The following is a 25,736-nucleotide window of genomic DNA, read 5'->3' as shown; positions in this document are numbered from 1 at the left end:
TCAGTTACGATGACACCATGGACTGAGATCCTGAGATTGACTATCAAAACAGTGATGACGAACCCTAAATGCAGTGTGTGCTGCCTGCGCTGTCGACTCGTCTGAAGCTTGCCCCCCTTGTCGCGGTGTGACGATGAGGGGAACAAGATGAACTTCAACTGGGTGATTACCTCAGCTCCCAGGATGGCGATCTTCCCTACATGTAGTGCAAACTGAAATCCGAGGCCCTGGTGGAAGCATGACTGCTCCACTGTGGCTGTCAACCCGGGGAACAAGTTCGAAGCGCTCGTGCTATTTTCTGCTCCAAGGATGTTCCACTTCTCCTCCAGCCTAGTCACATTCCATGTCCCTTCTCCTGTTCCCCAGTCGCCTCGTCGCGACACAAAAGCATGCATCGTATCCCAGGTTTTGCAAGGCCACAGAGAGATTACTGCCGTACTTCCCAACTGGAGGCACTAGGCATCATGAAGTTCGCGTGTTGTCGCTGATCGACACACGTCGACAGACAAAGAAAATAGAGACTGGAAAAGAATCTCCACATTGTAATATGTAATAGTATGTCAATAAACATCATGAGACGCTACCAAGTCCTTCGGTTATTTCGACACTGCTGGAACAATTACTTGTTTCTTTCCAGTCCAAAAAACAGTAACTTGTGCTATATGTTCCATTTGGATATGACACAAGGTCAGAGGTTACTTAAGGACACACAATGGAGGAACTGTGTAAGATCTAATGATCACGCTGATTCAACGAGTTGTTGCTGTAGGTTACAAGAAAAGAGAGTAGAGTAATGCTAGGGATCACATTATATAACACCAAGTGACTGAATGCCTGGAAGTTCATACACTACACTGATAATTGGTGAGATGTGTCCTGTGAGATTATTGACTGAGGCGCTTTGATGGAAGAATCAACCTAAGGCTAATAATTTCAAAAGATATTTGCAATACATTTGCTGGACCTCATACAATGCATAAGGTCTCCTGAACATCAACCTATCCTGATACACATCCTATAAGCTATACGTTGTTTTTCCACAGCATGTTCTCAAACTCATTGCCAACAGATGGGCTACAACTATGGCCTATTATTACCTTCTGAATGCTGAATAATTTTGAGCTCATAGAGCTGTCCTATCTCTCTGCTTGGTAACGATTCTTCGCAGCTCCCTCAAATGACTAGTTATCTCCTGCACATATTGTTCTCCATCACTACTACATTTAAGAGAACTCAATATCTGCTTGAGAAACTTCTGATCTGCTTCAAGTGCCATGAGTCTACTATTCAAGAGCGAAATTTCTTGTTTAATGCTTTCCACGGAACTAATTTTATCATCATCTGAGCGCGAACATGAGCCAACATATTTTTGGTTCTCAACAGATTGATTTTCATCATTTCGTTGTAATGAGACGGATTCATCTTTCAGGTCTTCCTGCGGCAACAGTGAACTTCGGCATTCCAGTTCTGGGTTTTGTACGTATTGGCCAGGCCCATCACTTGGCTGATCTCTTAGTGATTCATCGTTCAAGTCTTCCTGAGGCAATAGTGAACTCCGACACTCCAATTCTGAGTTTTCTACATGTTGGCCAGGCCCATCACTTGGATGATCTCTCATTGAGTCATCTTTCAAGTGTGATTCATCGTTCATGTGTTCCTGAGGCAATAGTGAACTCTGACATTCCAATTCTGAGTTTTCTAGATCTTGGCCAGGTCCATCACTTGGATGATCTCTCAGTGAGTCATCGTTCAAGTGTGATTCGTCGTTCATGTGCTCCTGAGGCAATAGTGAACTCCCACATTCCAATTCTGAGTTCTCTACATGTTGGCCAGGCCCATCACTTGGATGATCTCTCAGTGACCCACTCTGTAGGATGTCACTTGCGCCACCCAAATCAAATCTATTTGTGTAAGGCACGCCAAGTGTTTCCTCTAATCTGCTCAAGGATTCCAAAATTTTGGCCTTCTCATCTTCAAAACCAAAGATGGTATTCCTCACAAAATCTGAGCTATCCAAGACACTGAGTGCCATATCTCCATCAACAGCGTCAAAATTCCCGAGATCAAATGGTTCGATGCGGAACTTGCTCTCATAACTTTCGAGTTCAGCTTCCAGGTCAAGCATTTCTTTCTCCCTTTCTGTAAGCAAGTCATTTAGCTTTCCAATTTCTTCTTGGTCATGATCAGCCTGCTCTTCCATCATCCGGAGATACTGCAGCGCCTCCATGTGCATTGCAGCCTTTTCCACTTGCAACCTATTGATCATAGCCATCGCTTCACTTGCTGCAACAGACGAAGCACTCCGTTCTGCCTCGAGCTCCTTATAAAGGATGCTTAGTTTTTTCTTGTTAAGCTCGCATTGCTTCTTCAGGGACTCAGGGGAGATTTCACCTTCAGCTTCAGTTGGAACATCAGATGGTTCCAGATCAAGGAACTGTCTGCCATCAATGGCATCAGATTGACTGTACTCATCAATCTGTATGCTGATTCTGGGGCTAGCAGCCACCTCACTCCAAGGACCATCGAGGCCTCGCGCAGAAGACAACTGGGACATGAATGTCTTCACTTCTTCATGTGTTGTTGAATTGGTTTCCTTAGCGGAGATTACTTCAGACCATCGAGGAGACCTAAGATTGCCTCTACCACCAGGAGCATTCTTCATGCTACTGTTGCGGTTGATATAATGGTTTGTAGTTGAGCGGGCCTCGTTAGATGCAGAAGCAGCAAAAGCCTCTGCAGCTTCCTGGTCAGGGCTTCGTGAAACACCCTCTAAATCGCCGACCTCCTCAACACCAACCAGAAAAGCTACATTTCACAAATTTGACATTCTCAGAAATAGTTTGGGTTAGATAAGGATTATAGCATTTTGGAAGACGATACATACTTTTCTCTTTCGGAAGCTCCTGACGAATTTGCTGAGGCACAGCCTTCGAGTGCTCGTCGAGATCTCTGGTTCGACGTTTAGCTTCATAAGGCTTTGCATAGCCGCCAACATCATCATCTGAGACATGAATCTCTGATTGAGAGTCATGACAGGCATTTAGCTTTCTGTAACCTCCGTGAGGCAATTGATCAAAATCCTCATCCGAAGAATGCCCAACGCTTGCCGTGGCCATGCTTCTCTCCTTCACTTTGCTCATTCCATCATTCTGAGACCTGCCATTCACCTCCTCAAATAACTTGTGCGCGTTGTCTCTCTTCGTGAATGGCTCTGAACAACAAGAACATCGGTGTGTGTGCCCCGCCTTCTCCTTAATGCTCATGTTTGTTGGGTTACCTGGCTTACCAACTGGTCCAGAACATGAAAGCAAGCACTTTCCACATAGATCATCAGAATGTGCGAGCTTACTGTGAATCTGGCAATAAGATAAACGCGCGATTTCCACCCTGTGTGCTGCACAAATCAGCTCCTCAGAGAACCAGGCCTTGCCATGCAGAACCTTGTCCAATCTTGAGCACAGCATGCACGGTGACCGGATCCTGCAGATGCGCGCGAACCTCGTCGCGGTATACGACACCACGGCGACCACAAGCAGCATTACGATGAGGAAGCACTCGCTCAAGGCATGGCCCAGCACCAGCCAGAATCGCCGCCAAGAGTCTCGCGGCCTCGCACGAGCTTTCGCAGCCATGAAAGATCAGGGCACCGACAATTTGCACGTAGGTTGCTCAAATGCCCGGCCTGTCCTGTGAACCTCCCATTAGTGCGGCACAAAGATGCTCAGATCACACCAGATTGTAAATGAGGAAACAACAGTCCTGCAACCTTGGTTACTCATGCCAACATCAGGTTCCATAAGATGGAACCTTTTCTCCCAACGAAACTTTGCCGATGAGCCAAATTTCTGCAATAATCACGATGCTCTCAGCCTAGTAACAGGTTTTCCCCCAGTCGCCAATGCACATACAGATTGGTGGCAAGAACCCTCGATTTTTGATCTAATCTATCCTGCAAAGAAATCGCACCAATTTACCATTCAGGGTTCTCATACGCACAGCATCAGCATGTCGTGCAGATTCAAACAAGATTGTGATCGGGAAGCGGAACATACCGGTGCTGCTGCGGATCTCAAATCAAGAAGCTGCGATTCTCCAGATCAACAGCTCGGGCGGATGCGGGAGAGGGGCGTATGGCGGGATCGGGCGGGAGGCCCAGAAATGCGGGGAAAAGATCCCCAAAGAGGTTTGGAGGAAGTCTTGGTTCTTGGTTGTAAACAGGAGGGAAAATGGCTCGCTCCCATTCTCCGTAGGATTGGAGAGGGGAGAGAGGGAGCAGGGTGCCCGCGCCCGCCGTTTGTCCCCGCATTTCTCTCTCTAACCTTTGCATGTGGTGAGAGGGTGAGAGATTTAAGCATAGCCTCACCTTACCATGGCCAAGAAAAGACGGCAAATTTATATATGTACTGAATAATAAATAAAAAGAACTTAAAAAAATATATAAAGTTCCCTGTCCCGCTCCCCCACGTCTCTCTCGCCGTTCTCCGCTTTCGTCCTTCCACCCTCCATGGGTTCTTATTCGTCCAAACACTCCGATCACTCATACATGCCCACATACACACACACATACTCATCTTTATAAACGCGCACACACACATTATTTCTACGAGCATCTCCAAACCAATACAATATTTTAAGATTGACAAAGTCACCACAGGCGCCATCGTAGTCGACAGAAAAGTCTCCTTCCACTGAACAAACATCGCTGAAAATGCTGAAATAAATCTAGAAAAATATCTAGAACTTGAACCTTGATGGGCTGGTTCCATCACAAGAAATCTAACCACATGAGCAGTGCACCACTACCCTCACGCTATAGTGGTTCCGCCCTGAGATCGTCAGTCATCTGCCCTTCCACCTCCATAACCTATGGGTTTGTCGGGTGCCTCACTCGGAAGGTATTTGGCCAATGGTGCTACTCAACATCCTTTGAAAGATTTAAGCCTATAGGAACGCCATGACTCTCGACCACAACTATCACCACAACTCTATCAGGTTGCACCTCATCATCGAAGACCTTACACAAAAGACTCACCGGGTTAAGAAGATGGCTAACAAGGGAGCTACCTTCTCGTGGCAGTCATGCCTTTCTACACCTGCTAATGTGCCTTTGCCCGGCGGTGATTTCTCAAAAACTTTTTGCAACCTTCGATGTGATACCATAAAAGCTAAAACTAGAGAATGATCGATTTTTCGGTGCATGTATTGCCAAAGAGAGCACGACACAGGTATGGTATACGCGAAAATAATAATCATGCATACCGGCTAAATTTGTTAGATGCCCATAGCTCTTTTTTTTTGCCCAAGAGATGCCCATGGTTGACACATTTAAATTTAAATGGAACCAAAGCATGAGCTTCACGCAAATTGGATGTGCGTGAATTAATCTGATTGAAAAGCAGCTATTCAAAAATAATAATTAACCACTTTCCGTTTTAATGTGTCAAAAGAACAATGTGCTTACAATCCTACATTATAAATCCTCCGGTAGAGCTCCATTGATTAGTCATCGACATTGGCCATTGCTATCCTCAGGGAGAGAGAGAGAGAGAGAGAGAGAGGAGGGGTGGGAACACGCAAAAAGAAAAAAGAATCAAGATGCCCAATAGTTTTTTTGCCCGAAAGATGCTCATAGTCGACACATTTAAATTTAAATGGAACCAAAAGCATAAAATTCACACAAATTGAATGATGTGAATTAATCTTACTGAAAAGCAACTATTTAAAATTAATATTTAACCACTTTCTTAACTTGAGAAAAGAACAATGTGCCTACAATGCTACATTATAAATCCTACGGCAGGGCTCCATTGATGAGTCATCAACGATTTATATTTCAATGCATATATGGCCAAAGAGAGCGCTACATAGATCTGAAACACGTGGAAAAAATCACACATACCAGCTAAATTGGTTAGATGCCCAATAGTTTCTTTTTCCCCAGGAGATGCTCATAGTTGACACATTTAAATTTAAATGAAATCAAAACATAAACTTCAAGCAAATTGGATGGTGTGATTTGTTTGATTGAATAGCAGATGTTCAAAATTAATAATTGGCCACTTTTTTTTCAATATGTGAAAAGACCAATCTGCCTACAATACTCTATTATAAATTCTACGATAGAGTTCCATTGATTAGTCCTCGACATTGGCCATTGCTATCCTAAGAGAGAGATGGATATTTCAGTGCATGTATGGCCCAAGAGAACACAACATGGGCCCGGAACATGCAGAAAAAACAATCATGCATACCGGCTAAATTGGTTAGGTGCCCGCAACTTTTTTGCCCGGGAGATGCTAATAGTTGACAAATTTAAATTAGAATGGAATCAAAGCATAAGCTTCACACCAATTGGATGGGTGAATTAATCCAATTGAAAAGCATATATTTGAAATTAATAATAAGCACTTTTTCATGTAAAAGACCATTGTGCCTACAATGCTACTCCAATGATTAGTCATTGACATTGGTCGTTTGCTATCATGTGTGTGTGTGTGAGAGAGAGAGAGTGAGAAAGAGAGAGATGGAGGGAGGGGGAGAGAGAGGTGGGGAGAGGGAGATATTTTGATATTTCACTGCATGTGTGGCCCAAAGAGAGCTTGACACGGGTCTGAAACACCTGGAAAAAATATTAATCACACGTGCCAGCTAAATTGGTTAGATGCCAATAGTTTTTTTAGGAGATGCCCATAGTTGACACACGTAGATTTAAATGGAATCATAGCATAAACTTCATGCAAATGGATGGCATTAATTAATCTGATTGAAAAACATATATTCAAAATTAATATAAACATTTGCAGGGTCAAAATTAATAATTAACCACTTTTTAATGTGTGAAAAGAAAAACATACCTAAAATGCTAAATTATAAATCCTACGGTAGAGCTCCATCAATTAGTCATCGACATATGACATTGCTATCCTGGGATAGGGACATGTAGAGAGATTGATTGATTGATTGATTGATTGATATTTTAGTACATGTATGGCTAAAAAGAGCGTGACAAGGGTCTAGAATACATGAAGAAAAAGAATCACGCATACCGGCTAAATTGGTTAGATGCCCATAGTTTTTTATTTTGCCCGGAAGATGCTCATAGTTAACACATTTAAAATTAAATGGAATCAAAGCATAAACTTCACGCAAATTGGACGGCGTGAATTACTTTGATTGAAAAGCATATTTTCAAAATTAATAATTAACCTTTTTTAATGTGTGAAAAGACCAATGTGGTACAATGCAACGTTATTAAAAATCCTATAGTAGAGCTCCACTGATTAGTCATCCATGTTTGGCCTTTGCCATCTTACGAGCGCACAAAAGAGAGCGCGTGCACCAGGAAACCTGTATACAATTCAGAGAGGGCGCCACATATATATTAATGTGGCCCTCCTCTTCTCCGGACAAATATGAATTTAAATGGAATTAAAGAATAAGATTCACACAAATTGAATGGTGCAAATAGCGTCGTCAGAGGATGTGTGGAGGTGTGTCTTCGTCGGATCTCATGGGATTCGGTTGGTACTGATCTTCGATGGATCTATTTGGATCCAATTTTTGTTCGTCTCTGTTCGTGTGGTTTCAGGCTTGATTTTTCCAATCTACAACTCTCTTCATCGGCGATGGTTGCTGCTCTGGCATGCTGGTCCTTTGAGGCCTTAGCATGACGACTTTTCGACTGTCTACTACAACAAGGTTTGCCCGACTTCGATGATGGAGGGGCGATGACGATGGCGTGCCTTCGGCTCGCTCCAGTGCTTGTAGTCGTCGCTAGGTGGTCCATAGATCTGGTTGTAATTTTTATTATCTCTTATGTTCTCTGTACTGTCATGGTTGATGAATAGATTGGAAATTTCTCTCGCAAAAAAAGAAAAAGAAAAGCATGCATCCAACATTAATAATTAAACACTTTTTAATATGTGAAAAAGACCAATGTGCCTACAGTGCTACTTCACTTATTAGTAGAGATTGATATTTCACTGCATGTATGCCCAAAGAGAGTTTGACATGGGTCTGAAACATGCGCGAAAAAAAAAGAATCACCCATGCCGACTAAATTGGTTAGATGCCATATCTTTTTTTTCCTCGGAGAAGCTTATACTTGACACACTTAAAATTCAAATGGAATCGTAGCATAAACTTCATGCAAATGGATGGCGTGAATTAATATGATTGAAAAGCATATATTCAAAATTAATATAAAAAATTGCAGGGTCAACATTAATAATTAACCACTTCTTTTAACGTGTGAAAGGAAAAATGTATCTACAATGCTAAATTATAAATCCTAAGGTAGAGCTCCATTGATTAGTCGTCGACATTGGCCATTCCTATCCACACAGAGAGATTGATTGATATTTCAGTACATGTATGGCCAAAAAGAGCGCAACCAAGGTATGAAACACATGGAAAGAAAAGAATCACGCATACCAGCTAGATTGGATGGATGCCCATAGCTTTTTTTTCTCGGAAGATGCTCGTAGTTGACACATTAAAATTTAATAAATGGAATCAAAGCATAAACTGTTAGAAATTTAGGATTTTCGGTCTACCCCTAATTCCTCTGCGTTTATCCGTGGTACCGCTCACAATTCGCATATATGAGGCTAGAGAGTAGGCACCTTCTTATATTGTCGTTCCAAAGAGTCCACCTCTTATACAAATATAAGATTCCTAGTCTTTTCCACTAGTTTCCGGGATAGAGTCCAGATCAAACTACCAACCACGATCATATTTGTCTGTTTAACGGATTCTATCCGTTTTGTCCCCGGAGCACGCGCTTGTGAGCAACGCGTCATAATAGAGTGTAAATTCCTCTAATTATGTAGATCAACATTAAGGCTGTAATCTAATTATACGATCTAGCTCCTTCCAATCATCAGTGTACCCGGGTAGTCTTTCCAATATAAATAATATATTGTATTCCACCGATAATCGACCAGCTTTCTTAAGTATATATAAAACTTAAGTATGTTCCAGCAAGTAATAATTCCATGCTGAACATGTGAAACAATTCCATGTACAAATACATGTATAATTCCATAATGAGATATTCCGAATATTTAACAATTTCAGGTTAATTGAATATAGTTGCAGGACACATAATTCTAACATAAACTTCATGCAAATTTGATGGCCTGAATTAATATGACTAAAAGCATATTCTCATAAAAGTTGGCATAATAAACGCAGGAACTCTTTCCAGCCCCCGCCTCCTCTTCCAAGAAAAGCTAGGGTTCGTGCCTCTCGCCGGCTTCGCTGCAGGTCCGCCTCGTCTCCGATGGCCCTAGGGCCATGGGGACGCGGTGGATCCTGGCAAGGGCCGACGGGAGGGTTCCGTTGTTAGTGGTTCCTTCAAGATTTGTTAGGGTTTATGTCCTACTCAGGAAGACGAGACGGTGGCGACGGCTCTCTGAAGATGGAATAAAGGTCTCCCCGCCTAGTCCCCGTTCCGGTAGTGCGTCTAGTATCATTGGTGGGCGTGTGGAGGTGTGTCTCCGGCGGATTTATCCTCGGTGGATTTGCTCGGATCTGGTTGTGGTTCGTCTATATTTGTGCGTCTTCAGGTTGGATCCTTTCGATCTACGTTATTCTTCATCAGCGACGGTTGTTGTTCTGGTGCGTTGGTCTTACGGGGCCTTAGCACGACGACTTCCCGACTGTCTACTACAACAAGTTGTGCCCGACTCCGGCGAGGGAGGGGTGATGAGGCAGCACGTCTTCACCTCGTTTCAGTGATTGTAGTCGTCGTTAGGTGGTCTACGGATCTGGATGTAACTTTTATTATTTCTAGTGTTCGTTGTACTGCCATGATAGAAGATGAATAGATTAAAAGTTTTCTCGAAAAAAAGCATATTCTCATAATAATAATATTAATAATTAACTATTTTTTAATGTGTGAAAAGACCAATGTACCTACAGTGCTACTCTACATTATAAATCCTACGGCAGAGCTCCATCGATTATTAGTCAATCCAAATTGGCCATTGCCATCCTACGCGCGCGCGAGAGAGCGCATGCACCAGGAAACCCACAATTCAGAGAGGGCGCCACGGATATATCAATGTCGTCTTCCTCTCCTGCGGACGCGGCGGCGCCGTACGTTGTCGATGACTTCGGGAGCGCACTTCAGGTGCTCAGCGACGGCACCGTCGCCCGCTCCCGGCCGCCACCACTCCAACCAGCTGACGTGAACGACGGCCGCGTCCAGTGGAAGGACGCCGTGTACGACGCCGGCCGCGGCCTCGGGCTGCGCATGTACAGGCCGCACCGTCGTGACGTGGCCGACGACGGAGAGGGCGGGAAGCACCCCGTGCTTGTGTACTTTCACGGCGGCGGCTTCTGCCTCGGCTCCTACTCCTTGCCTAAGGACCACGCCGTCTGCCTCCGCCTGGCCGCCGAGCTTCCCGCCGTCGTGCTCTCCTTCGACTACCGCCTCGCGCCAGAGCACCGCCTCCCCGCCGCTCACGAGGACGCCGCCGCGGCCCTCCTATGGCTCCGCGACCAGCTCACCTCCGGCTCCGACGACTCGTGGCTCGCCGGCTCGGCCGACTCCCGCCGGGTGTTCGTCTCGGGCGTGTCCGCCGGCGGCAGCCTGGCGCACCACATGGCCGTCCGGTTCGGCACGTCGGGGCTCGAGCCGGCCGCGAGCATCTCCGGGTACATCCTCCTCATGCCGGGGCTGTTCTCGGCTGAGCCGACGCAGTCAGAGCTGGACACGCCGGACACCGCATGGCTGACGCGGGAGATGTTCGACCGGTTCTTCCGGCTCGGGATGCCCGCCGGAGCGAGCAGGGACCACCCGCTGGTGAACCCGTTTGGGCCGGGCAGCCCGAGCTTGGAGCCAACGTGCGTGGGCCGCATGCTCGTCGTCGCCGCGGAGCGCGACCTCTTCAGGGACAGGAACGTGGAGTACGCGGAGCGGATGAAGGCCATGGGGAAGGACGTGGAGCTCGCCGTGTTCGCCGGCCAGGAGCACGGGTTTTTCGGCGCGGATCCTGCTTCGGAGGCCGACAGGGAGCTGGTGCGAGTCATCAGCCGTTTCGTTGAGCGGGATGGAGACGGCCCGGCTTGAGTGCTCGTCTGTACAGGGACACATGAGCCCGCAGTTTGTTCCCGCATTTCTCTCAAACCTTTGCATGTGGTGAGAGGTTGAGTGACTTGAGCATAGCTCACGTTGCCATGGCGAATAAAAACGGCATAGTTCACGTTACCTTTGGGCAAGGAATAATTGGATTAAGGTCTTGATTGCTAGGGCATACAAAAGCTGGTGAAACTAATCCACATTTGCTAAATGTCAGTCGTCTGACTTCGGTTTGGGGTCAAGGAGGCCGAAGGAAGGAAGGAGCTCGCTGGCAGGCTGCCCCATCATCAATCTTAAGGAAGGGGTGGGGGCGAAAGAACGGCGGTGGTGGAGGGATGCAGGACGGCGGTGGTTTGTAACTTCGTCGGAGAAAAAACCCGGACATGGACGCGGCTAGAGAGATGGCCAGGGGGCGACAGCAAGACCGACGGTGGGAGGCGGTTTTAGGGAGGGCGAGGCGGCGATGTTGCATGGGAGCGCCGGCGGCCACAGGTGGTGGTCGTAGGCGGTTCAGCCAGCGGCTCGTGCGACGGTCTGGGGAAGAAGAAGGGCCAAGCGCCATAGGATCTTCATCGAACAGTCCTAGTAGTCAGGCGACTTACATATAGCCATGCCCGAACTAATATAGCTCTTTGAAGAGTTTCTCCAGGAAGCTTTATTAGCATTCATCTTTTTCATATTTTTTTATGATAAGGCTTACTTTATTAATTAAATAATAGTTACATCATCCGCCAACATTTTTATGATGAACTTAGGCAGGGCATCAACCCAAAGAGAAGAGTTGTTTTCACGTCCCCATCTAGCCAACTCATGAGCTACATAATTTGTCTCTCTACTACAATGCTCAATATTAACCCTCCCGAAACCTAGTAAAATACTCCGACAATCATCAAGAACCGGCGCCGCCACCATAGAATACCCTTCGTTGCAGTTTATAGCATCCACCACCGTGCAGTTATCCGATCTGACCACCAGATTAGAGCATACCATATTTCTTGCTAGCTTCTGCCCCTCAAGCAAGGCAGCTGCTTCTGCTATGAACACATCAGCTACATGTTTCAGTCTTGCCGTAGATGCCGTTATAAAACTTCCCCGATGATCACGGATCACAACTCCACATGAGCATGCGTAATCACCCTCAGTAAACGATGCATCAACATTTAAAATTTGTTGTCCAGAGAGAAACACCGGCCACCTGTTGATTTTAGGCGTGTTTTTTATCTCCGCTGCACAAGCAAAATTCAGAGCTAAAGCAAGGGCCGCCGGCGCAATTCTTTCTGGAGACAAAATGTCTTCTCCTCGAACGAATTGCCGTTGTTGCCACCAAAAGTACCAACACACTGTAGATATGAGCTCCGGCAACTCCAACGATCCAGAATACAATCGCCGACAAGATAAGTCACATAGGATAAACTCCATGAGCTCTGCTCCCGACGGATCAATCATACTAGCGAAATTGATATCTGGTGCGATCCTGAGAGCATCCCAAACTGCTTTTGATCTAGTACAATTAAACAACATATGAAAAATGTCTTCCGCCCTGGCTTGACAGAAAGGGCATTGAGAAACCCTTCCGACGTGGCCATTCATAAGACCATTGTAGCACGGGATGGCGTTGTGCAAGACACCTCTATATGAAAATTTTCACTTTGGCTGGTACTTTCATATTCCATAAATTCTTCCAAACTGGATGGGGCGCTGTGGAGTAACGAGCCAACCCACTCTCCTCTGGATCATAGTTTGCTTCCCATTGCTTGTAATAAGTCGAACATACCAAAAAAACTCCACTCTTCGTGAGATGACATGCGACATAATCCTTCGTCTCATGAAATAATGCAATCTGTAGTATGCGATCCGCATCAATTGGCCAGAAATTTTCCCAAACTAGCATCTCATCCCACTCTCCCATTATGGGATCAATTAGCTCTCCAACTTTTGTGAGTACTTGGTTACCCCGAACTGTAATAATTTTCTTTGAAGTACTGTTCGGAATCCAGCAATCTGTCCAAATATTGATCTTTTCTCCATTACCTACTCTCCAAATACATCCCTTCTTGAATGTTTGGATGCCGGACCAAATACTCTGCCATACATAAGATGACCCCTTCTTCAGTTGATAATTTAAGATGTCTCCTATGGGGTAATACCTTGCTCTTAACATTTGTGTACACAAAGAACCATAGTTATCAATAAGTCTCCAACATTGCTTGGCCAACATTGCCAAGTTGAAACTCTGGATCTCAGAAAACGTTTCCGTTTGTATGCACATCCCACACAGTGAATCCCATACAAACGTTTCCATTCGTATCTATATCCCACACAATTTGCTGTATAGCTTTGTGTGCGATAGGTGTAATGATCACACATGCTCTGCCTCCATTAACTGTTTGCCTTATTCAAATATATCACACACGATTCGATGAAGAAAACTGTATGACATTGGGTTATCCGTCACACACGCTTTTATTGATAGAACCATTTCTAAAAGTTCCATGACCCATTTAGCAGGTTTATTAGTTTACAATTAATAATTCTAGTATTACACAAATTCACATTTCATATGTTGTTTGCCAATTTCATATCAGGCACATAAATATATTTTAACATCACAGTACGACAACTACATGAAAACACCACAGGACATCATATAGCTAGTTCATCTTCATAAGCACAATATTAGAAGAATATATTCATTTCCCTAATTGACAGATGCATGATCAGCCATGTTCGTCTTCTCGACCTCTACTTTAAGTTCAGTAAGAACCTGTTTTGCACTGACCAACTGGGAAAGTGCATCCTCCTTCGCCAACATCATTTTAGCAAAGTCTAACAAAAAAAATCTGAGCTCATTCTTCATCTTCCTCTTTTTCTCTCGTATCTTGAAATATTTTTCAGCATTTACAACACTTTCTCTAAGCTATCTATGTTCTCTTCCTCACACATGCTCCAGAGCTTTGCTAGGCACATCTTCAAAGACTATGGCCACTCTTGATCAACCCACTCCAGATAAGACACTTATGTTCATCCTACAATATTTAAAACTAAATCAGTAACAATTATAGGGAAAATGAGTTTCTAACAACATATAAAATCAGCACATACATATTTTGAAAAACTGAAGAAACACATTAATTATGGCATATCTTCTAAAAAAGATCAATGTGCAAATGAATTAATTGTTACTAAGACAACAAAAAAATTCAGAAACATCACAAGTTATAATTGACTGCAACAACGCTACAAGTTCTTAGTCCTGTACTATAAATAACAAATTGAACATTTTATGAGGAAGCTAAATATAACTGCAACATCATATCGGCAGTGTTTGGATGACGTCAAATTGATACTAACAGGTGTGCATGCACAAATTTAGTAACATGGAACTAATAGCACTAAGGTCGTCCACTATGTATGCCAAAATCGGTACCAAAACAACTGTTGCTACATTTGGCACCGGTGTCCTGCACTGCTGGGCCGATGCCAGAGGAAAAATTCAAGGAACCGGACTCCGGAGCACCTAGTTGCTCCGGTGCCTAGTTCCTTCATGCCATAAAGTTTTAGTAGTTTACTGCTTGGCTGCTCGGATGTGTGGGGCAAAATTGGCTGCACAAACTGCTGGAGCAGTGCCAAATAATTTTCTCAAGGCACCGCTAGTGAGATGATAACATTTTTAGATACTAGGTCACATCCAGAATAACATAACACAGTGATAGTGTCTGAATCACATCTAACAAATGATTTGTAACAACGAAAATGGGCCTAACTTTCTCTACACATGCCAGAAACTTCCTACCAATGTCCACAGATTCAAACGCAACTAACTTCATGCATGGAGATTGATGGTGACAACGAGCAGGTAGATCTTCAGCCACCCACTCCATTCATCGCAAGTGATAGTCCTAGGGAGCTACAAGAGGAAGAAATGACTCAAATCGGTCGCCGGTTAAAATCCTTTATTCCAAATCATAACCCGAGAGAGAGAGAGGAGAGAGGCATACCCAGTTGGTGAAAGAGTCGTTGTCATAGCAGGAACCGCTGGAGAGGTCATTGAAGAATACCATGGCGACCGCAGTGGTCGAATGCGAGACGACGAGAGCGAGGAAGCGACTATAGCTTGGGAACGAAGGAGGAAACAAGGGAAATGTGACTTGTGGTCGGGGAGAAAAGCGGGTGGGAATGGGGAGAGTTAGATATTTCATCGGTAGGCCAAAAAATTCGAAAGGTGAGGGGAAATTTGCGCACGGTGCCGCCGGACACCATTCACTTTGAACAAATGTGTGCATCGCAAACGATTCTTCTGCTTTACGCTCATGCGGTGAGTTTGATCATTCAAACTTTGGTGGAAATTTCCCTGGGTACTATGCTCTTCCATGTCATTGCGTAATTTAACATCGCTTGCTAATTTGGGTACACAAAAGAGCCTACATCACACAAACTACACTTATTGAATCGAGCAATTTAAGTAATTAAATAGAGCCAGTTGACCTAAACATTGCTCTAACAAAAGGCCAGCGTTATAAACAAAGGCTAAGTGCACATAATTTTAACAAAGTCGCCAATGCGCCGCCTTATGCCTCGTCGGTGTAAGATGAGACGTCGATGACTTGTCCTGGTGACATGTCGTCGCTGGTGGACTCCGTGTCCCCCAGGCTGAAGTCGACCGTGTCATCGTCCTCGTCCTCATCCTCGGTGCCGCCCTCAAGGTTGTAGTACTCGTAGTAGTGGCTACGCCAGAGCTCGCGTTGGTACTCCACCGCCGATTCCTCGACGGACATGCTCTTCTCTACCTCCTCCTTAGCCACGCATAGCTAGGTCTATGCGTAGATTCTATGTGTATATTCTATACACGAGTAGAACACAAAGTAGTTGTGGGCGATGATTTGTTCAATTTTCTTACTATTACTTGTCTTATCTTGATTCAGCGGCATTGTGGGATGAAGCGACCCGGACCGGCCTTACACGTACGCTTACGTGAGACTAGTTCCACCGACTGACATTCACTTGATGCATAAGGTGGCTAGCGGGTGTCTGTCTCTCCCACTTTAGTCGGATCGAATTCGATGAAAAGGGTCCTTATGAAGGGTAAATAGCAAGTGGCATATAACCGTTGTGGCTTTTGCGTAGGTAAGAAGCGTTCTTGCTAGAAACCCATAGCAGCCACGTAAAACATGCAAACACAATTAGAGGACGTCTAACTTGTTTTTGCAGGGTATACTATATGATGTGATATGGCCAAAAGGATGTGATGAATGATATATGTGATGTATGAGATTGATCATGTTCTTGTAATAGGAATCACGACTTGCATATCGATGAGTATGACAACCGGCAGGAGCCATAGGAGTTGTCTTAATTTATTGTATGACATGTGAGTCAATGTAAACGCCATGTAATTACTTTACTTCATTGCTAACCGTTAGCCATAGTAGTAGAAGTAATAGTTGGCGAGATAACTTCATGGAGACACGATGATGGAGATCATGATGATGGAGATCATGGTGTCATGCCGGTGACGAAGGTGATCATGCCGTGCCTCGAAGATGGAGGTCAAAAGGCGCAAGATGATATTGGCCATATCATGTCACTTTATGATTTGCATGTGATGTTTGTCATGTTTACATCTTATTTGCTTAGAACGATGGTAGCATAAATAAGATGATCCCTCACTAAAATTTCAAGAGATGTGTTCCCCCTAACTGTGCATCATTGCGAAGGTTCGTTGTTTCGAAGCACCACATGATGATCGGGTGTGATAGATCCTAACATTCGCATACAACGGGTGTAAGCCAGATTTACACATGCAAAACACTTAGGTTGACTTGACAATCCTAGCATGTACAGACATGGCCTCAGAACATGAGAGATCGAAAGGTCAAACATGAGTCGTATAGTAGATACGATCAACATGAAGATGTTCACCGATGATGACTAGTCCGTCTCACGCGATGATCGAACACGGCCTAGTTGACTCGGATCATGTATCACTTAGATGACTAGAGGGATGTCTATCTAAGTGGGAGTTCATTAAATAATTTGATTAGATGAACTTAATTATCATGAACTTAGTCTAAAATGTCTTTACAATATGTCTTGTAGATCAAATGGCCCACGCTAATGTTTCCCTCAACTTCAACGCGTTCCTAGAGAAAACCAAGCTGAAAGATGATGGTAGCAACTATACGGATTGGGTCCGTAACTTGAGGATCATCCTCATAGTTGCCAAGAAAGCACATGTCCTTGAAGCACTGCTAGGTGACACACCCATTTTCCCAGCAACTCAAGATGTTATTGAAGGAAATATGCCCTAGAGGCAATAATAAAGTTATTATTTATTTCCTTATATCATGATAAATGTTTATTATTCATGCTAGAATTGTATTAACCAGAAACATAATACATGTGTGAATACATAGACAAACAGAGTGTCACTAGTATGCCTCTACTTGACTAGCTCGTTAATCGAAGATGGTTATGTTTCCTAACCAAGAACAAAAGAGTTGTTATTTGATTAACGGGATCACATCATTAGAAGAATGATGTGATTGACATGACCCATTCCATTAGCTTAGCACCCGATCGTTTAGTATGTTGCTATTGCTTTCTTCATGACTTATACATGTCCCTATGACTATGAGATTATGCAACTCCCGTTTGCCGGAGGAACACTTTGTGTGCTACCAAACGTCACAACGTAACTGGGTGATTATAAAGGAGCTCTACAGGTGTCTCCAAAGGTACATGTTGGGTTGGCGTATTTCGAGATTAGGATTTGTCACTCCGATTGTCGGAGAGGTATCTCTAGGCCCTCTTGGTAATGCACATCACATAAGCCTTGCAAGCATTGCAACTAATGAGTTAGTTGTGAGATGATGTATTACGGAACGAGTAAAGAGTCTTGCCGGTAACGAGATTGAACTAGGTATTAAGATACCGATGATCGAATCTCGGGCAAGTAACATACCGATGACAAAGGAAAGGGAACAACATATGTTGTTATGCGGTCTGACAGATAAAGATCTTCGTAGAATATGTGGGAACCAATATGAGCATCCAGGTTCCGCTATTGGTTATTAACCGGAGACGTGTCTCGGTCATGTCTACATTATTCTCAAACCCGTAGGGTCCGCACGCTTAAGGTTTCGATGACAGTTATATTATGAGTTTATGAGTTTTGATGTACCGAAGTTAGTTCGGAGTCCCGGATATGATCACGGACATGACGAGGAGTCTCGAAATGGTCGAGACATAAAGATTGATATATTGGACGGCTATATTCGGACACAGGAAGTGTTCCGGGTGATTTCGGAGAAAACCAGAGTGCCGGAGGGTTACCGGAACCCCCGGGAGAAGTAATGGGCCTTATGGGCCCTAGTGGAGAGAGAGAGGGGCGGCCAGGGTGGGCCGCGCGCCCCCTCCCCCTCTGGTCCGAATTGGACTAGGAGAGGGGGGGGCGGCGCCCCCCTTTCCTTCTCCCTCTCCCCCTTCCTTTCCCCCTCCTAGTAGGAGTAGGAAAGAGGGGAGTCCTACTCCTACTAGGAGGAGGACTCCTCCTCCTTGGCGCGCCCTAGGGCCGGCCGGCCTCCTCCCCTTGCTCCTTTATATACGGGGGCAGGGGGCACCCCTAGACACACAAGTTGATCCACGTGATCGTTTTCTTAGCCGTGTGCGGTGCCCCCTTCCACCATACTCCTCGATAATATTGTAGCGGTGCTTAGGCGAAGCCCTGCGACGGTAGAACATCAAGATCATCACCACGCCGTCGTGCTGACGGAACTCTTCCCCGACACTTTGCTGTATCGGAGTCCGGGGATCTTCATCGAGCTGAACGTGTGCTAAAACTCGGAGGTGCCGTAGTTTCGGTGCTTGATCGGTCAGGCCGTGAAGACGTACGACTACATCAACCGCGTTGTCATAACGCTTCCGCTGTCGGTCTACGAGGGTACGTAGATCACACTCTCCCCTCTCGTTGCTATGCATCACCATGATCTTGCGTGTGCGTAGGATTTTTTTGAAATTACTACGTTCCCCAACAGTGGCATCCGAGCCTAGGTTTTATGCGTTGATGTTATGCACGAGTAGAACACAAGTGAGTTGTGGGCGATATAAGTCATACTGCTTACCAGCATGTCATACTTTGGTTCAGCGGTATTGTTGGATGAAGCGGCCCGGACCGACATTACGCGTACGCTTACGCGAGACTGGTTCTACCGACGTGCTTTGCACACAGGTGGCTGGCGGGTGTCAGTTTCTCCAACTTTAGTTGAACCGAGTGTGGCTACGCCCGGTCCTTGCGAAGGTTAAAACAGCACCAACTTGACAAACTATCGTTGTGGTTTTGATGCGTAGGTAAGAACGGTTCTTGCTAAGCCCGTAGCAGCCACGTAAAACTTGCAACAACAAAGTAGAGGACGTCTAACTTGTTTTTGCAGGGCATGTTGTGATGTGATATGGTCAAGACGTGATGAGATATAAGTTGTTGTATGAGATAATCATGTTTTTTTGAAGTTATCGGCAACTGGCAAAAGCCTTATGGTTGTCTCTCTATTGCATAAGATGCAAGCGCCAAACAATTGCTTTACTTTATCGCTATGCGATAGCAATAGTTGCAAGAGCAGTAGTTGGCGAGATGACCATGTGACGACACATTGATATAGATCAAGATGATGGAGATCATGGTGTCATGCCGGTGATGATGGAAATCATGACGATACTTTGGAGATAGAGATCAAAGGCACAAGATGATGATGGCCATACCATGTCACATATTTTGATTGCATGTGATGTTTATCTTTTATACATCTTATTTTGCTTAGTTCGACGGTAGCTTTATAAGATGATCTCTCACTAATTATCAAGGTACAAGTGTTCTCCCTGAGTATGCACCGTTGCGAAAGTTCTTCGTGCTGAGACACCACGTGATGATCGGGTGTGATAGGCTCTACGTTCAAATACAACGGGTGCAAAACAGTTGCACACGCGGAATACTCAGGTTATACTTGACAAGCCAAGCATATACAGATATGGCCTCGGAACACGGAGACCGAAAGGTCGAGCGTGAATCATATAGTAGATATGATCAACATAGTGATGTTCACCATTGAAACTACTCCATCTCACGTGATGATCGGACATGGTTTAGTTGATTTGGATCACGTGATCACTTAGAGGATTAGAGGGATGTCTATCTAAGTGGGAGTTCTTAAGTAATATGATTAATTGAACTTTAATTTATCATGAACTTAGTCCTGGTAGTATTAGCATATCTATGTTGTAGATCAATAGCTCGCGTTGTTGCTTTCATATGTTTATTTTGATATGTTCCTAGAGAAAATTGTGTTGAAAGATGTTAGTAGCAATGATGCGGATTGGATCCGTGATCTGAGGTTTATCCTCATTGCTGCACAGAAGAATTATGTCCTTGATGCACCGCTAGGTGACAGACCTATTGCAGGAGCAGATGTAGACGTTATGAACGTTTGGCTAGCTCAATATGATGACTACTTGATAGTTTAGTGCACCATGCTTAACGGCTTAGAATCGGGACTTCAAAGACGTTTTGAACGTCATGGACCATATGAGATGTTCCAGGAGTTGAAGTTAATATTTCAAGCAAATACCCGAGTTGAGAGATATGAAGTCTCCAACAAGTTCTATAGCTAAAAGATGGAGGAGAATCGCTCAACTAGTGAGCATGTGCTCAGATTGTCTGGGTACTACAATTGCTTGAATCAAGTGGGAGTTAATCTTCCAGATAAAATAGTGATTGACAGAATTCTCTAGTCACCATCACCAAGTTAGTAGAACTTCGTGATGAACTATGATATGCAAGGGATAACGGAAACGATTCCCAAGCTCTTCGTAATGCTGAAATTGACGAAGGTAGAAATCGAGAAAAACATCAAGTGTTGATGGTAGACAAGACCACTAGTTTCAAGAAAAGGGCAGAGGGAAGAAGGGGAACTTCAAGAAGAACAGCAAGCAAGTTGCTGCTCAAGTGAAGAAGCCCAAGTCTGGTCCTAAGCCTGAGACTAAGTGCTTCTACTGCAAAGGGACTGGTCACTGGAAGCGGAACTACCCCAAGTGATTGGCGGATAAGAAGGATGGCAAAGTGAACATAAGTATATTTGATATACATGTTATTGATGTGTACTTTACTAGTGTTTATAGCAACCCCTCAGTATTTGATACTAGTTCAGTTGCTAAGATTAGTAACTCGAAACGGGAGTTGCAGAATAAACAGAGACTAGTTAAGGGTGAAGTGACGATGTGTGTTGGAAGTGGTTCCAAGATTGATATGATCATCATCGCACACTCCCTATACTTTCGGGATTAATGTTGAACCTAAATAAGTGTTATTTGGTGTTTGCGTTGAGCATGAATATGATTTGATCATGTTTATTGTAATACGGTTATTCATTTAAGTAAGAGAATAAATTGTTGTTCTGTTTACATGAATAAAACCTTATATGGTTACACACCCAATGAAAATAGTTCACTGGATCTCGATCGTAGTGATACACATATTCATAATATTGAAACCAAAAGATGCGAAGTTAATAATGATAGTGCAACTTATTTGTGGCACTGCCGTTTAGGTCATATTGGTGTAAAGCGCATGAAGAAACTCCATGCTGATGGGATTTTGGAATCACTTGATTATGAATCACTTGGTGCTTGCGAACCATGCCTTATGGGCAAGATGACTAAAGACTCCGTTCTCCGAAACAATGGAGCGAGCAACAGACTTATTGGAAATAATACATACTGATGTATGCGATCCGATGAGTATTGAAGCTCGTGGCGGGTATCGTTATTTTCTGACCTTCACATATGATTTGAGCAGATATGGGTATATCTACTTGATGAAACATAAGTCTGAAACATTTGAAAAGTTCAAAGAATTTCAGAGTGAAGTGGAAAATCATCGTAAAAAGAAAAATATGGTTTCTACGATCTGATCGCAGAGACAAATATTTGAGTTATGAGTTTGGTCTTCAACTAAAACTATGTGGAATAGTTTCACAAATTCGTGCCACCTGGAACACCACAGCATAATGGTGTGTCCGAACGTCATAACTGTACTTTATTGGATATAGTGCAATCTATGATGTTTCTTACAGATTTACCAACATCGTTTTGGGGTTATGCATTAAAGACAGCTGCATTCACGTTTAAAAGGGCACCATCTAAGTCACCATCTAAGTCCGTTGAGACGACACAATCTGAAGTGTGGTTTGGCAAGAAACCAAAGTTGTCGTTTCTTAAAGTTTGGGACTGCGATGCTTATGTGAAAAAGTTTCAACATGGTAAGCTCAAACCCAAATCGGAGAAGTAAATCTTTATAGGATATCCAAAAGAAACTGTTGGGTACACCTTCTATCACAGATCCGAAGGCAAGTTATTCGTTGCTGAGAATGGATCCTTTCTAGAGAAGAAGTTTCTCTCGAAAGAAGTGAGTGGGAGGAAAGTAGAACTTGATGAGGTAACTGTACATGCTCCCTTATTGGAAAGTAGTTCATCACAGAAATTTGTTCCTGTGACTACTAGACCGATTAGTGAGGAAGCTAATGATGATGATCATGTAACTTCAGATCAAGTTACTACCGAACCTCGTAGGTAAACCAGAGTGAGATCCGCACGAGAGTGGTATGGTAATCCAGTTTTGGAGGTCATGTTACTTGACCATGACGAGCCTACGAACTATGAGGAAGCGATGATGAGCCCAAATTCCGCGAAATGGCTTGAGGCCATGAAATCTGAGATGAGATCCATGTATGAGAACAAAGTATGGACTTTGATTGACTTGCCCAATGATTGGCGAGCCATTGAGATTAAATAGATCTTCAAGAGGAAGACGGACGCTGATAGTAGTGTTACTGTCTACAAAGCTAGAATTGTCGCAAAAAGGTTTTTTGACAAGTTCAAGGTGTTGACTACGATGAGAGTTTCTCACTCGTATCTATGCTTAAGTCTGTCCGAATCATGTTAGCAATTGCCGCATTTTATGAAATCTGGCAAATGGATAAACAAAACTGCATTCCTTAATGGATTTATTAAAGAAGAGTTGTATATGATACAACCAGAAGGTTTTGTCAATCCTAAAGGTGCTAACAAAATGTGCAAGCTCCAGCGATCCATCTATGGACTAGTGCAAGCATCTCAGAGTTGGAATATGCGCTTTGATGAGATGATCAAAGCATATAGTTTTATACAGACTTGCGGTGAAGCCTGTATTTACAAGAAAGTGAGTGGGAGCACTACAACATTTCTGATAAGTATATGTGAATGACATATTGTTGATCGGAAATAATGTAGAATTATTCTGCAAAGCATAAAGGAGTGTTTTGAAAGAAGTTTTTCAAAGAAAGACCTCGGTGAAGCTGCTTACATATTAAGCATCAAGATCTATAGAGATAGATCAAGACGCTTGATAAGTTTTTTCAATGAGTACATACCTTGACAATATTTTGAAGTAGTTCAAAAATGGAACAGTCAAAGAAAGAGTTCTTGGCTGTGTTACAAGGTGTGAAATTGAGTAAGACTCAAAGCCCGACCACGGCAGAAGATAGAAAGAGAATGAAAGTCATTCCCTATGCCTCAGCCATAGGTTCTATAAAGTATGCCATGCTGTGTACCAGATCTATTGTATACCCTACACTGTGTTAAGCAAGGGAGTACAATAGTGATCTAAGAGTAGATCACTGGACAGCGGTCAAAATTATCCTTAGTGGAATAAGGAAATATTTCTCAATTATGGAGGTGACAAAAGGTTCGTCGTAAAAAGTTACGTCGATGCAAGTTTTGACACAGATCTGGATGACTCTAAGTCTCGATCTAGATACATATTGAAAGTGGGAGCAATTAGCTAGAGTAGCTCCGTGCAGAGCATTGTAGACATAGAATTCGCAAAATACTTACGGATCTGTATGTGACAGACCCGTTGACTAAAATTATCTCACAAGCAAAACATGATCACACCTTAGTACTCTTTGGGTGTTAATCACATAAACGATGTGAACTAGATTACTGACTCTAGTAAACCCTTTGGGTATAGGTCACATGACGATGTGAACTATGGGTGTTAATCACATGGTGATGTGAACTATTAGTGTTGAATCACATGGCGATGTGAACTAGATTATTGACTCTAGTGCAAGTGGGAGACTGAAGGAAATATGCCCTAGAGGCAATAATAAAGTTATTATTTATTTCCTTATATCATGATAAATGTTTATTATTCATGCTAGAATTGTATTAACCGGAAACATAATACATGTGTGAATACATAGACAAACAGAGTGTCACTAGTATGCCTCTACTTGACTAGCTCGTTAATCGAAGATGGTTATGTTTCCTAACCATAGAACAAAAGAGTTGTTATTTGATTAACGGGATCACATCATTAGAAGAATGATGTGATTGACATGACCCATTCCATTAGCTTAGCACCCGATCGTTTAGTATGTTGCTATTGCTTTCTTCATGACTTATACATGTTCCTATGACTATGAGATTATGCAACTCCCGTTTGCCGGAGGAACACTTTGTGTGCTACCAAACGTCACAACGTAACTGGGTGATTATAAAGGAGCTCTACAGGTGTCTCCAAAGGTACATGTTGGGTTGGCGTATTTCGAGATTAGGATTTGTCACTCCGATTGTCGGAGAGGTATCTCTGGGCCCTCTCGGTAATGCACATCACATAAGCCTTGCAAGCATTGCAACTAATGAGTTAGTTGTGAGATGATGTATTACGGAACGAGTAAAGAGACTTGCCGGTAACGAGATTGAACTAGGTATTAAGATACCGACGATCGAATCTCGGGCAAGTAACATACCGATGACAAAGGGAACAACGTATGTTGTTATGCGGTCTGACCGATAAAGATCTTCGTAGAATATGTGGGAGCCAATATGAGCATCCAGGTTCCGCTATTGGTTATTGACCGGAGACGTGTCTCGGTCATGTCTACATTGTTCTCGAACCCGTAGGGTCCGCACGCTTAAGGTTTCGATGACAGTTATATTATGAGTTTATGAGTTTTGATGTACCGAAGTTAGTTCGGAGTCCCGGATGTGATCACGGACATGACGAGGAGTCTCGAAATGGTCGAGACATAAAGATTGATATATTGGACGGCTATACTTGGACACCGGAAGTGTTCCAGGTGATTTCGGAGAAAACCGGAGTGCCGGAGGGTTACCGGAACCCCCCGGGAGAAGTAATGGGCCTTATGGGCCCTAGTGGAGAGAGAGAGAGAGGGGCGGCCAGGGTGGGCCGCGCGCCCCCTCCCCCTCTGGTCCGAATTGGACTAGGAGAGGGGGGCGGCGCCCCCCTTTCCTTCTCCCTCTCCCCCTTCCTTTCCCCCTCCTAGTAGGAGTAGGAAAGAGGGGAGTCCTACTCCTACTAGGAGGAGGACTCCTCCTCCTTGGCACGCCCTAGGGCCGGCCGACCTCCTCCCCTTGCTCCTTTATATACGGGGGCAGGGGGCACCCCTAGATACACAAGTTGATCCACGTGATCGTTTTCTTAGCCGTGTGCGGTGCCCCCTTCCACCATACTCCTCGATAATATTGTAGCGGTGCTTAGGCAAAGCCCTGCGACGGTAGAACATCAAGATCATCACCACGTCGTCGTGCTGACGGAACT

The 25,736-nt window shown here is 44.0% G+C and overlaps 2 protein-coding genes across 3 annotated transcripts; one reads left to right on the top strand and one right to left on the bottom strand.

Moving 5' to 3' along the window:
• Nucleotides 1–735: 735 nt before the first annotated feature.
• LOC123084830 (probable myosin-binding protein 4) lies at nt 736–4,291 on the bottom strand. 2 transcript variants are annotated; one of them, XM_044506340.1, is made up of 4 exons: nt 4,053–4,291; nt 2,885–3,949; nt 1,852–2,805; nt 736–1,731 (listed from the first exon to the last, which is right to left on the bottom strand). In XM_044506340.1, exons 2-4 carry the CDS (start codon nt 3,630–3,632, stop codon nt 1,124–1,126), a joined length of 2,310 nt encoding a protein of 769 aa, XP_044362275.1. In that variant the 5' UTR covers nt 3,633–3,949; nt 4,053–4,291; the 3' UTR covers nt 736–1,123. The 2 variants fall into 2 exon arrangements, with proteins under 2 accessions (XP_044362275.1, XP_044362274.1); XM_044506339.1 differs by having other exon boundaries at nt 736–2,805.
• A 5,700-nt stretch (nt 4,292–9,991) lies between these two features.
• On the top strand, nt 9,992–11,244 carry LOC123081594 (probable carboxylesterase 15). Its single transcript, XM_044504146.1, has one exon. It carries the CDS (start codon nt 10,067–10,069, stop codon nt 11,075–11,077), a length of 1,011 nt encoding a protein of 336 aa, XP_044360081.1. The 5' UTR covers nt 9,992–10,066; the 3' UTR covers nt 11,078–11,244.
• Nucleotides 11,245–25,736: the final 14,492 nt, after the last annotated feature.

The sequence above is a fragment of the Triticum aestivum genome, chromosome 4A (assembly GCF_018294505.1).
Source record: "Triticum aestivum cultivar Chinese Spring chromosome 4A, IWGSC CS RefSeq v2.1, whole genome shotgun sequence".
Taxonomy (NCBI): Eukaryota; Viridiplantae; Streptophyta; class Magnoliopsida; order Poales; family Poaceae; genus Triticum; species Triticum aestivum.
Note: the sequence above shows the minus strand (reverse complement) of the source record. Positions and strands in the feature narration are given on the sequence as shown.

Excerpts from the sequence above, each read along its gene's own strand:
- LOC123084830 (XM_044506339.1), bottom strand. The coding sequence starts at position 3,632 with ATGGCTGCGAAAGCTCGTGCGAGGCCGCGAGACTCTTGGCGGCGATTC. Across the intron at positions 2,806-2,884 it reads GGAGCTTCCGAAAGAGAAAA|CTTTTCTGGTTGGTGTTGAG; the intron begins GTATGTATCGTC and ends TGTGAAATGTAG.
- LOC123081594 (XM_044504146.1), top strand. The coding sequence starts at position 10,067 with ATGTCGTCTTCCTCTCCTGCGGACGCGGCGGCGCCGTACGTTGTCGAT.